Source organism: Arachis hypogaea, chromosome 19, assembly GCF_003086295.3.
Source record: "Arachis hypogaea cultivar Tifrunner chromosome 19, arahy.Tifrunner.gnm2.J5K5, whole genome shotgun sequence".
Classification (NCBI taxonomy): Eukaryota; Viridiplantae; Streptophyta; class Magnoliopsida; order Fabales; family Fabaceae; genus Arachis; species Arachis hypogaea.
Genome location: NC_092054.1, coordinates 136094569 through 136107181, shown reverse-complemented (window position 1 = coordinate 136107181; position 12613 = coordinate 136094569). Strand labels below are relative to the sequence as shown.

Sequence of the window (12613 nt, the reverse complement as noted above, 5' to 3'; positions counted from 1 at the left end):
AACAGATACACTGTAACGGGGTTTACATGTTAGGATGCGCAGTTACTTTGTTTAGCCTATTGGGTTTATTTTTGTTTTGTTAGGCAAGTGTGATCTATTGGATGTCAACTTCGTTAGGGAGATAAAGAGAAATTTTAACAATGTAAACAATGGGTTTTAAATTTGACTCAATACAAAAAAAAAAAAAGAAACCAAACAGTTATTTTAAAAAAGTTATCATCCCAATTCTAATTTATCAAAAGAATTCATCCAAAGATCCTCTTCCCCCAACCGTCTGTCACTCCATTCTCATCAATCATCCCACCTCTCTGGTTGTTAGAAGTTTTTTCACTGGCCATCATCGTCCATCCCCTGTAGCCCCCTCTTCCATCACCATTGCGGGATTGTTATCAAACAACCATCCACGTAGTTATTAAAATAATCATCCGGCTACCTATTAAAATAACCATCCAACATCTGTTAATTGTATATACTTAAACTGAATCAAATAAAATAACCATCTAATTAAGAATTAAAATAACCATCTACATACCTAATGAATTGAACATGCATCACATTTGCGGGGTGGAGAGGGTCGATGTCGACGCATGGAGACAGGGGAAGAGATCTGGCGACGGAACAGCCACGCAACAACAACTTCGGCTAGGTGAGGTTGCAAATCTACTATGTGAGCTTCGAACCCGAACGCGCAGCAGCCAAAGATGGAAGAGGAGGAGGAGTCGAATCGGTGGGAGGAAGGGCGGCGCATGAACGGCGCGTTGGCGGGCTGCACGAGGGACGCAATGTGTGCGAAGGGGATGCTTGCTCAGACGTTCGTGGAAAGATGGGCCGCGTTGGCTGGTGTTTTGGGCGGCGGCTAGTGTTTTTGGCAGCGTCGGACCGGAGAGATGGGAAGAGAATGGACAAGGGGAAGGTTCTACAAAACAAAAATCACATGCGAAGAAGAGAGGTTACCGTATACGTAACTGCACTATCTGTAAATCTTTACTTTTTTTAAATTCAAAATTCAAAATTATTAGAAATTACTTAAATTAATTATCATCTTATTTTAATTTTTTTTAATTCTATTGTTCACTAAATTCATTGTTTTTCTATACTTTTCTATTATATATTTATATTCTTATGTTTTTATTAGGATTTTAGTTTTGCCCAGAAAAAAAAAAAACACATTTTGAGTGATTATATGTAAAAATTTGAATACCTTATTTATTTTTTGTTTTTGAGAGTTTTGTTCAAGACGTTTTTGTGTTTAATAACAACTTCATAGTAATATAAATCTCTAATGAAGGTTTACCAAAAAATTATTTCTAAGAGATACTACAAGTTTTTTTAAGGCTTTTTTAAATATATTTTTATAAATAAAAATTTACATAATTAGTTAACAGTACCATAAATTTCAAAAAATAACTAATAATAATTACAATTTTAAACTAAGTCTTAAATAATAAATTTAGGATTAGTAATGTATTGGATAGAGAAGGATTTAGACTTTACTTTAATTGTCCCTGTATTTAAATTATTTCTAAAATTTAACTTTATTTTATTTGCGAGTTAAGAATTTTTTAATTCTAATCGTACTAGTACTCTAAAATTTTTTTATCTAATTCTATCTGTAATAAATTATTTTTTAATCAAATACAATATTTAATTGTTTCATATTTTATAAACACAATAATGTTTGTTTATATTTTAGTATCTAAGGTAATGTTTATTTTCAGATACTCGAACTAGAACAAAGATTGAGATTGTTCAGTTTGGGTAAACAGTTTAATTAAACTCGTAAATAGCTTCTTAAAAAGTTGTAATTTAGTTTTGAAAATTGCACTAGACATTAATACTATTATTTTTCATAAGTTAAAAACTCAAAAAAATTACTTTCAAAACTTCCCAAACGGGTCCTTAGTATTGTGTTTGGTGGCTAGAGATTGGGGCTAAAATTTTAGTCTTAGAATACAAAATTTTAGTCCCTTCATTACCTCTAAAAAATAAAAATATAAAGGACTAAAATTTATGAGAGACTGAAAATTTAACAATATTTTTTTTAATAACTAACAGTATTTTAGTAAATATTCTTATTTCATCTTTATATTTATTTTAAACCAAATAGGATATTAAGATATAACTCAATCTTATACACTTTACATCAAATATACTATAGAGACTTTATTCAGTCTTAGTCACTTAATCTCTGACTCTCAATCTCAATTTTCCTTCTAAATACGGCCCAAAAACAACTAAATAAATATTGTACTTTTACTTCTTTTCTTTTTCCTTTTTGCTAATAATGTTTACTTTTGTTAGTTTATGATAGAAAATTATTTTTTTTATAATTCTTTAAATGATACTAAATGTTAAATTTTAATGTTCTAAAATAACAATGGATAAGAAATAAATTCTCAATTAAATAAATTAGTTTCATGAAAATAATTTTTTTCACTTAATTACGAAGAAAATAGGCTTTTTTATTTAAATAAATTAAGAGAAGAACCAAATTACTCGATTCTCCTAAATGGATTTTAAAAACGTGATTTTCCTAAATCATATAATATATAAATCGTCCTAAACTTTTGTGTTTTAAATAATATATAAATCATGTTACCCTGGGACGATTTATACATGAAATGCAATGCTCAAAAATACATAAATCGTCCCGAGCCTTTGTGTTTAACAAAATGTATATAAATCGTCCTAGGTCACCATGAGTTACATTTTTTTATCCTAAAGCTCATTGTCCTAGCACGATTTATGTGTAACTAGTCACCCCTCAAGACCCTAGCACGATTTATGTATTACTATGGTAAGGCACATTAGGCTGGGACCATTTACATTAAAAAACACAAGTTCATGACTATGAAATAATTTATGTGCTAAAAGAGGTTATAAATAAAGGAGAACCATGAATATCGATCCATAGTTAAGTTGAGAGTTTTAGGAAGATGGCTGAGAATGTGTTTTTGTAGTTCATTACCAGAGAAAAATTGATGAAAAAGTAAGAGTGTAACGTTTAGTAATTAAAAGTAGGTCAGAGTGTTCGTAAATCCTTCAACGAGTTTAGAGGATTTACGAAATAATATATTATAGAAGTAAATAAAATTACGATAAAAAGTAAATAAAATTCATATGAATAAAACTAAATAAAAAAAATTATATACAACATAAATATAGTACAATAAAAGATAAAAAAAATTATATAAACAAAAAAAATAAAAATATCATAAAAATAAGAATTTATACAACAATATTTGTCATATGAATAAAAAATACAATAAAAATAAATAAAAATCATATGAATAAAATCAAATAAAATTCATAAAAAATATACATATAAAAAATAGTTTAGTAAATGATAAAAAAAACTCATATGAACTAAGAAGTAATACGTACTCTAAAATATAAGATCAGCATACTAAAAAATAATATAAAAAATATTTATCATGTACATAAAAATACAATATGATCTTATATTTTTTATATTATTTTTTTAGTATTCTGATCTTATATTTTTAGAGTACATACTATTTTTTTAATTATTTATTATACTATTTTTTATATGTATATTTTTTATGAAATTTTTTTTATTTTATTTGATTTTGTTTATATAATTTTTTATTTATTTTTATTGTATTTTTTTATTTATATGACAAATATTGTTATATAAATTTTTATTTTTATTAATTTTTATGATATTTTTATTTTTTTTGTATATTTTATTGTACTATATTTATGTTGTGTATAAAATTTCTTATTTTTTTATTTAATTTTATTCATATGAATTTTATTTACTTTTTATTGTAATTTTATTTACTTCTATAATATACTATTTCGTAAATCCTCTAAATTCGTTGAAGGATTTACTAACACTCTTACCTACTTTTTATTATTGAACGTTATACCCTTACTTTTTCATCAATTTTTTTCTGGTAATGAACTACAAAAACACATTCTCAGCCATTTTCCTAAAACTCTCAACTTCACTATGGATCGATATTCATGGTTTTCCTTTATTTATAACCTCTTTTAGCACATAAATTATTCCATAGTCATGAGCTTTGTGTTTTTAAATGTAAATCGTCCCAGCCTAATGTGCCTTACCATAATAATACATAAATCGTCATAGGGTCTTGAGGGGTAACTAGTTACACATAAATCGTGTTAGGGCAATGAGCTTTAAAATAAAAAAAAAATGTAACTCATGGTAGCCTAGGACGATTTATATACATTTTGTAAAACACAAAGGCCTGGAACGATTTATGTGTTTTTGAGCATTGCATTTCATGCATAAATAGTCCCAAAGTAACATAATTCATATATTATTTAAAACACAAAAGTTTAGGACGATTTATATAGTATGTAATTCAGGGGAATCACATTTTTAAAATCCATTTAGAGAAACCGAATAATTTGATTCTTCTATTAATTTATTTAAATAAAAAAGCCAAGAAAATACCCAAGATCCATTCGCACTACATAAGCTTTACACAATGAGAATCTCCTTATAGTCATAGAACTACTCCTTATTCGTCTTTTTTAGTCATTTTAATTTATCTACGAGTATAAACACTAAAATATCAAAAATACTATTATAAATATTTAAAGATCAATAAAAAATAGTTAAATAAGTACATAAATAATTAAAAATATGTCAATTTTTAAATATATTTAATAATTAAATTAATAAAATATTGTTATTATTAACAATATTAATTGTTATAAATTTTTTCTATTATAAATTAAAAAAATATTTTTTTTAAAAAATATTAAAGACTTTATCTTTTGGAATACATTTTTTCTTTAGTATTTTGGCCGGTTTGCCTTACCCGAAAAACTTTATGAATTTTATGCAGTTTGCCGCACTCTCCAGCAAACTTTTATATCGTATGTTATAGAGTTCGCCACATTTCATGGTGAACTTTTCTTTGTCTCCCTCCATAAATACCAGAATAATTATATGTTAATTGTTTTTATGAAATAAAAAATATAATAAAGAATAAAAAAATTCATTTAAAATTTGGCCCCTCTATATTAAAATTTATAAATCCATTCCTGGTAGTTGACTTATAATCTTTTCGAATCCTTCATATTCAATATCATTATCTGTTCATAAACACTCATCCTATATAATTTAAATTAACATAAAAAATTATTGAAAGAAATGAAAAGTGATTATTATTAACATCAACTTGGTGTTTATATATGTAATAACTGGTATCACCAGTAAAAGCACTCAATTGACTTACAATAGCAAATCATAACTAACTATATTCTATTTATCTAATTTAACAAACAATAAGCTAAAAATTATCATTAACCAAAAAACTTTATCCTTTAATATTCCCTCTCAAGATGGAAGGTAGATGTTTCTAACTCCCATCTTGGACAACAACTCATGGAATTTTATCCTTGGTAGAGGCTTTGTTAATATGTCTGCTAATTGATGTTGTGTCCTCACATGAACTAGCTTTATTGTCCCTTCTTGTACTTTTTGCCTAGCAAAGTGGCAATCCACCTCTATGTGCTTTGTGCGCTCATGAAAAGTGGGGTTAGATTCAATATGAATCGCTGCTTGGCTGTCACAGTACACTGCTGAAAGACCCTATGTTTATGTGAAAGTCTTTGAGAAGTCCTCTCATCCAAGTTACTTCACTAGCTACAGCTGCTAATGCTCTGTATTCTGATTCTGCTGACGATCTCAAAACTGTACTTTGCTTGACAGACTTCCAAGACACTAAAGAGTCTCCAAAAAACACGCAATAACCTGTAATTGACCTCCTAGCATCCACACATAAAGCCCAATCAGCATCAGCATAAGCTCTTAATAACAAAGGGGATGCTGCTGCAAAGTACAGACCCTGTCCTGGCGTGTCTTTGAGGTAGTGTAAGAGATGATGTACTGATTGAAGATGAGGTACTCGAGGCTTTGACACGAATTGACTAAGTTTATTTACAGCATATGTAATGTCTGGTCGAGACAATGTTAGGTACAACAACCTTCCAATCAACCTTCTATATTGAGTAATATTTGACAATAACTCGCCCTCCTCACTGTTGAGCTTCACAGCAGGGTCCATGGAAACTTTTACAGGTTTGAAGGCCAAGGTGCCAGTGTCTTCAAGGAGGAAAAGTGTGTATTTCCGTTGTGAGAGAAAGATACCTTCCTTTAAGCGTGCAATCTCAAGGCCAAGAAAGTACTTTAACAAGAAAGTACTTTAACGGTCCCATATCCTTCAACTTAAATTTATCCTTGATTTGAAGCTTTGTTTCCTCCAAGATACTTGCATTGGGACCAGCAAGTATAATGTCATCAACGTATACTAATAGAACAACAAAAGTTGTCCCGGATCCCTTTGTGAAAAAAGAATGATCATATTGTGATTGTGTGAAGCCCTCAGAAATAAGTGCAGTAGAAAAAGTGGTGAACCACTGTCGGGAGGCTTGCCTTAATTCGTATATTGACTTGTTCAACCTGCAAATAAGGGATTCCCCCTTCTTGGCATACCGCAAAGGCATATCCATGTATATTTCTTCATCAAGATCCCCATTCAAAAGTGCATTGCTGATATCCAATTGGAACAGGTGCCAATGGTTCATGGCAGCAAGAACTAAGAGCACTCGGATAGAAGGAACTTTGGCAACAGGGGAAAAGGTCTCAATGAAATCCTGGCCAGCTTGTTGGGTGTAACCCTTTGCAACTAGTCGCGCCTTATACTTATCTACTAAGCCATCGGCTAGATACTTGACTTTATAGACCCATCGACACCCAATTGTGTGTTTGTTTGGCGGAAGGGGTACCAAAGTCCATGTTTTATTAGCCTCCATAGCATCCAACTCAGCTTTCATAGCCTTTTGCCATTCAGGAATAGGTACTTCTTGATGGTAGAACTTAGGCTCAAAAATAGAATTCACATTCATTATGTAACTTCTGTAATTGGCAGTCAATTTCTGATAATTCAAAGATGCAGCTATTGGATATTGAGTAGTGGAGGAAGTGACATGATTGCAATAGTATTGTTCTAGGTAAGAAGGTGCTTTATGTGGCCTAGTTGATCTTCTAAGGACAAAGATGGACTAGGTTCAGGCTGAGCCAATGGAGAATGCTTTACAGGTATCGGTTGAACCTGATGGATATCAACAATTGGTGGAGGAGTGTATGGTGTGATGTTACTGTTAGATAGAGGTTTTGTCAAAACAAGGATAGGGAAAGGGTCAATTGAAGCAAAATTCTGTTCACCAGAAGAAAAGGAAAATATACTTTCATGAAAGACCACATTTTTAGAGATAGAGATAGACCTCTTTTGTAGGTTATAAACTTTATAGCCTTTGTAGTCAGGAGGATAACCCAAAAATACACCGGCAGTTGCTCTGGGACTAAACTTGTGTCTGCCAGGTTGAAGTGTAGATGCAAAGCAAAGACAGCCAAATACCCTAAGCCTTGTGTAGTCTGGTGGTGTAGAATAAAGTCTCTCAAATGGAGATTTAAACTCCAAATTTTTGGCAGGTGTTCGATTGATGAGATAAGTTGCATTAGATACACATTCCGTCCAAAAGGTAAGAGGGACACGAGACTGAAAATGTAAGGCCCTCGCCACATTTAGCAAGTGTCGATATTTTCGTTCGATGATAGAATTTTGCTGTGGAGTCTCAACACAGAAAAATTGATGAAGAGTACCTTTGGAAAGCATAAAATCAGTTAATGCAAGTTTCCTAGCATTATCATATCTCAAACACTTTACAGTAGTAGAGAATTGTGTTTCAACCATCTTAAAAAATTGTTGCAACTTTGTTGTGGCGTCGGACTTAGAACGGAGGAAAGCGACCCATGTGAACCTACTATGATCATCCACAATGGTAATGAAATATCTAAATCCTGCACAAGAAATTGTCTGAAAAGGACCCCACACATCACAATGCACCATATCGAATAGTTTAGTTGCAAAATGATTGTTAGAAATATAAGGCAATTTACTTTGCTTAGCCAAGGGACAAATGGAGCAGTTATGTAGTTGCATCAAAGAAGAAGATTGACAAGAAACTTTAGATTTATTTATTATAACACCAAGTACATTGGGTGACAAATGACCTAAACGGGAATGCCATATGTAAGGTGACACTAGACTACAATGATTGTCAGAAAAAATATTTGTGTTGTCATTAGAGGTAACCTGCTGAGTAAGATGGAAGACATAAAGTCTATTCTCCAACTCAACCATCCCAATCGTCTTCAGAGACTTCTTGTCTTAGATTAAAGCATAATGAGATGAGAATGTAACATCAAAAGTTGAAGGTGTAACTAAAACACTAACTGACAGTAAGTTGAGTGCAAAGCCAGGAACATAAAACACTCTATGAATGACTAATTGAGGTGTCACTCTTATAAAACCTATGCCAATAATGGGTATGTGAGAATTATCCGGTAATGTGAAGAACGAATTTGACACGGGTTTGTAATCATGAAACATGAACAAATGAATGTAAATGTGATTAGATGCTCCAAAGTCCAATATCCAACAACCATTAGGCAAGATTTGTAATCATTGGTGGATCAGAAATTGTTGGTGATAGGGGAGGTGCGTTTGTATTGGTCGAAGCAAGATTTGCAACACCTTTAATAGGACCTTTGTTTTTTAATTTTCCATATCCTGGAGGAAAGCCGTGAATACGAAAGCATCGATCAACAGTATGTCCAAGAACCTCGCAATGAGAGCACAAAGGTCTATCACGATCTTTCTTGGTTGATTTTGGCTTAAATTCAACCTTAGCAGCAAAAGCAAGAGGATCAGAGGCAAGGGGTTTGACACTGAGCTCCTTCTGTTTTTCTTCTTGGAGGATTAATGAAAGAACACGATTAATAGGAGGGAGAGGCTCCATGAGCAACAATTGACCTCGAATTGCAGAGAAGTGTTCATTGAGTCCCATTAAAAATGACGACATTGTATATTCACTATCATGAAAATCTTGCAAAGGTCGAAGGCCACCACAATCGCATTGAACAATTGGATGATATGCACTCAATTCATCCCAAATGGACTTTAATTTGATAAAATAAACACTCACCGAGTCAGAGCCTTGAGACAGCGCCATAAGATCGCATCAAAGTTGAAAAATTTGTGGACCATTACGCTGTTGAAAACGCTCACGAAAGTCTTGCCAAACCTCCGAAGCTACTCGTGACCTCATAACACTACCAATAATATCCTTGAAAAGAGAATTGAAAATCCAAGAAAGTACCACATTGTTGCTGCGTGTCCAAAGAGCAACGTGCTGAGGATTATCATCAGTTGGACGGGGTAATGAACCATCAACAAAGCCAAGTTTATTCTTGATGGAAAGAGCGAGCTCCATGGAACAGCTCCAAGAATCATAGTTATCACCGGTTAGGGGTTGTGAGACAAGAACGAGTCCAGGACCACCAACTTGATGGAGAAAATATGGATTGGTGAGATCATCCATGATGATGAAAGAATCACGCTAGAATAGTGGAAGAGAAGCACAAGAGAAAAAAAGGTTTTCTTGGAAATTGAAGTTTTCCTGAAAAGTAAGAGAAAAGAGAGAAAGAGAAGTAGCGGAAGTGACTATTCATCTGATACCGTATTGAAAGAAATGAAAAAGTGATTATTATTATTATTAATTTGGTGTTCATATATACAATAACCGGTATCACCATTAAAAGCACTCAATTGACTTACAATAGCAAGTCATAACTAACTATATTCTATTTATCTAATTTAACAAACAGTAAGCTAAAAATTATCATTAACCAAAAAAAATTATCCTTTAATAAAAATAAGACAACAAAGCAAAAAATATTATCCATAAAGTCATATTATTAAGTAAAAGTTCCAAAATATAAAATCAAAACACAAACTATAACATCACTAAATTAAAGTTCAACAATAACGATAATAAAGATTCATAGAAAGAAAAATTTAAAAATAAAGTTTTGAGACGGTTCGTGTCATTCAATTTAAAAGATTTTAGCCATCCAAATTGTTGATTGAGATCATCACTCAATGTAATAAAAAAAATTATATTGTGATTTAGCCATTAATCTAATGCCCAAATAAAACTGTAGACTATATGATTCTAGACTAGGTAATTTGCGCAGCAACTTGATGCAATTCTCTATGGAGCAAGGATCATTTTTCTTATTTGTAGCTTTTTGACTCCATACTAACCAAAATACAATCAAGCGAATTCTGTAATCTAGATACTATTCTAACTCGTTTCTCAATTTTTTTTTGCCAGAAGTCTTCCTTCTTTTCTTTCTAGTAAGGCTTTGAAACAAGTGTATAATTAGTAATGTCTTCTTCAACAAATTTATTTGTATAATTAATGTCATAAAAATTAAATGTCATAAAAATCTCCATTCTCAAAATCCTCATTATTCTGATTATTAAATTCTTTAGAATTTGGATCTTTTGATGGTGCCCAAACACCATATCCAGTAGCTAGAATGTCCTTGAAACATTGTTTAAAATTATCTAAAGATTTAGGACCTTCCTTCTTAGATTAGCAAATTCTAGATTAATCTATTTAAAATATTCAAAAGAATAAATATAAATTTAAAAAAATTAACTTATATATTATTTTGTAATGCAAAATTAACGTACCTTAATTTTATCAGTCTACCAAAATTTAGAAACTAACATTATTTTTTTTCTCAATTTCAACTAAGACTAGTATCTTGTCCAACTAATTTAGTCCATAATTAAAAATAAAATTTAAAAATATTTCATATATTTTTTAATTGTCTATGCACATATAAAAATTTTGTTCTCTCTCTAATTTTTTTTTTTTTGTAATTTTTTCTACCAATTTTGCTGAAATATTTGTTAAGTCTATTATCGTCTCATATCTCTTCTACACAAATAACAAAAAATATTTTAGTATTTTAATTATCTCATTTTATTTTTATAATTTTTATTTCTTTTTTATTTGTTGCATTCTCATTTTTAAATATTCACTTCACTACAACTTCTTTTTGAATTTAGCTTTAAAGTCATACTATATAAATTATAAATTACATCAAATTCTATAATATATAATGTTAACGAAACAAATTGTACGATGAATAATAATAATGAATATAATAACAAACCAAACGAAAATAAAATAATGTGATATCCAACCAAATAAAAATCACGCACGAACAATATAATAACAATGATAATAAAATAATAACAAAGAGCAATAATAGTAATGTAAAACGTGTTATATTATGCCAAGGAATAAGAACTACAATAAACTATAGCTGTATAGAACGTGAATGAACAAAAAGCTAAAAAAGGTAAAAGAAATAAGAACATAATGCCTTAAATTTGTTAAATGTGTAAAAAAATAATATTAGGGATCATGTTTCAACTTTCAACCTTTATATATATATATATATAAACTAAATAAATATATTATATTTTTATTAGTGACTTATTTCAGATTTTTATCTTTTTATATTTTGATGCTAGTGGTTTTTTTTATGTTTTCATATATGATAAAATTTTATATTAAATCATTAAAGATTTTATCTCAAAATATTTGTATGATTTAAATATTATTAAAATTTGTTATTTTTAATGTAGTATATCCATCGATAAAAAAAAGTAAAATAAAGATGTCTTTTTAAAATTTTAGTAAAAATATTTTTGTCTTCCAATTATTATAAAATATTTTTTTTAAAAAAAAATCTTATAAAAAAAATGTAAATTATAATTTTTTAAAAAAGATATTTTTATTTTTTTAATAATTTTATTTTTACTATTAGAAATTTGTTAAATACACTAAAAAATAAAAAAAATATTTTTTTATCAAGTTAATAGTACCCAAATAAACACTAAATATTGCTAACATTTCTAATCTAAGTTGAAGAAATGAAATTTCATTTTCTAACCTCTTTATTGATGTTACCAGCAATGTGGATAACTCTATCCAATCGATAAATACGATTCAGGTCGTCTTCTATGTCCGCAATTTTAAACCTTGTTGTTTGGAAGTCTAAGATTTCTCTCTCGTGTAGAGTATGGTGGGAGGAGTGAAATATGGCTGTAAATCATATCAAACTAATTCAAATTCTTATATAGAGTATGCTAACACTAAATCGAATCAATTAATTTCGATTTACATAGATAAGATTTTTTACTCATTCGAATCTATTTGATTCGATTTACCTTGTATTTCTCTCTTGTAAATTGAGTTCAATAATTTTGATTTACTATAAGTTGTATAAGGGATAAATAATCGAATTCAATGGATTTAATTTACCATGTATTACATAAATCGAGTTTATTTGTTTTTTATTTACCATCTGCTTCCAACTTATACTAAATCGAATCTAATTGATTCGATTTATATTGAAAAAGTATAAATTAAATTTAATTGATTCAATTCAAATAAAGAGTCAAACGAGATATGTATGTAACTAAATTCACTTTAGGATATCTGTATAGTTTTGATCCTCATTCAATTTATATATGTAATTTTACCCTTAAAATTTAGTTAATATCTTAACCTTAGTCACTGATTTAAAAGCTCTTTAAAATTCAATAATATTTTATTCGTAGATTAAGAATTTTTCAACTATAACCCTATTCGATCCGCATCCTAAAGCATTCTAAAGCCTCCC

The 12613-nt window shown here is 29.7% G+C and overlaps 2 protein-coding genes across 2 annotated transcripts; both read right to left on the bottom strand.

The window, feature by feature from the left end:
* Nucleotides 1-5570: 5570 nt before the first annotated feature.
* Nucleotides 5571-6068, bottom strand: LOC112778827 (uncharacterized mitochondrial protein AtMg00810-like). Its single transcript, XM_025823108.1, has one exon. It carries the CDS (start codon nucleotides 6066-6068, stop codon nucleotides 5571-5573), a length of 498 nt encoding a protein of 165 aa, XP_025678893.1.
* A 2443-nt stretch (nucleotides 6069-8511) lies between these two features.
* LOC140182366 (uncharacterized) lies at nucleotides 8512-9078 on the bottom strand. Its single transcript, XM_072228541.1, has one exon. The coding sequence runs from the start codon at nucleotides 9076-9078 to the stop codon at nucleotides 8512-8514; it is 567 nt and encodes a 188-aa protein (XP_072084642.1).
* Between the last annotated feature and the right edge of the window lie 3535 nt (nucleotides 9079-12613).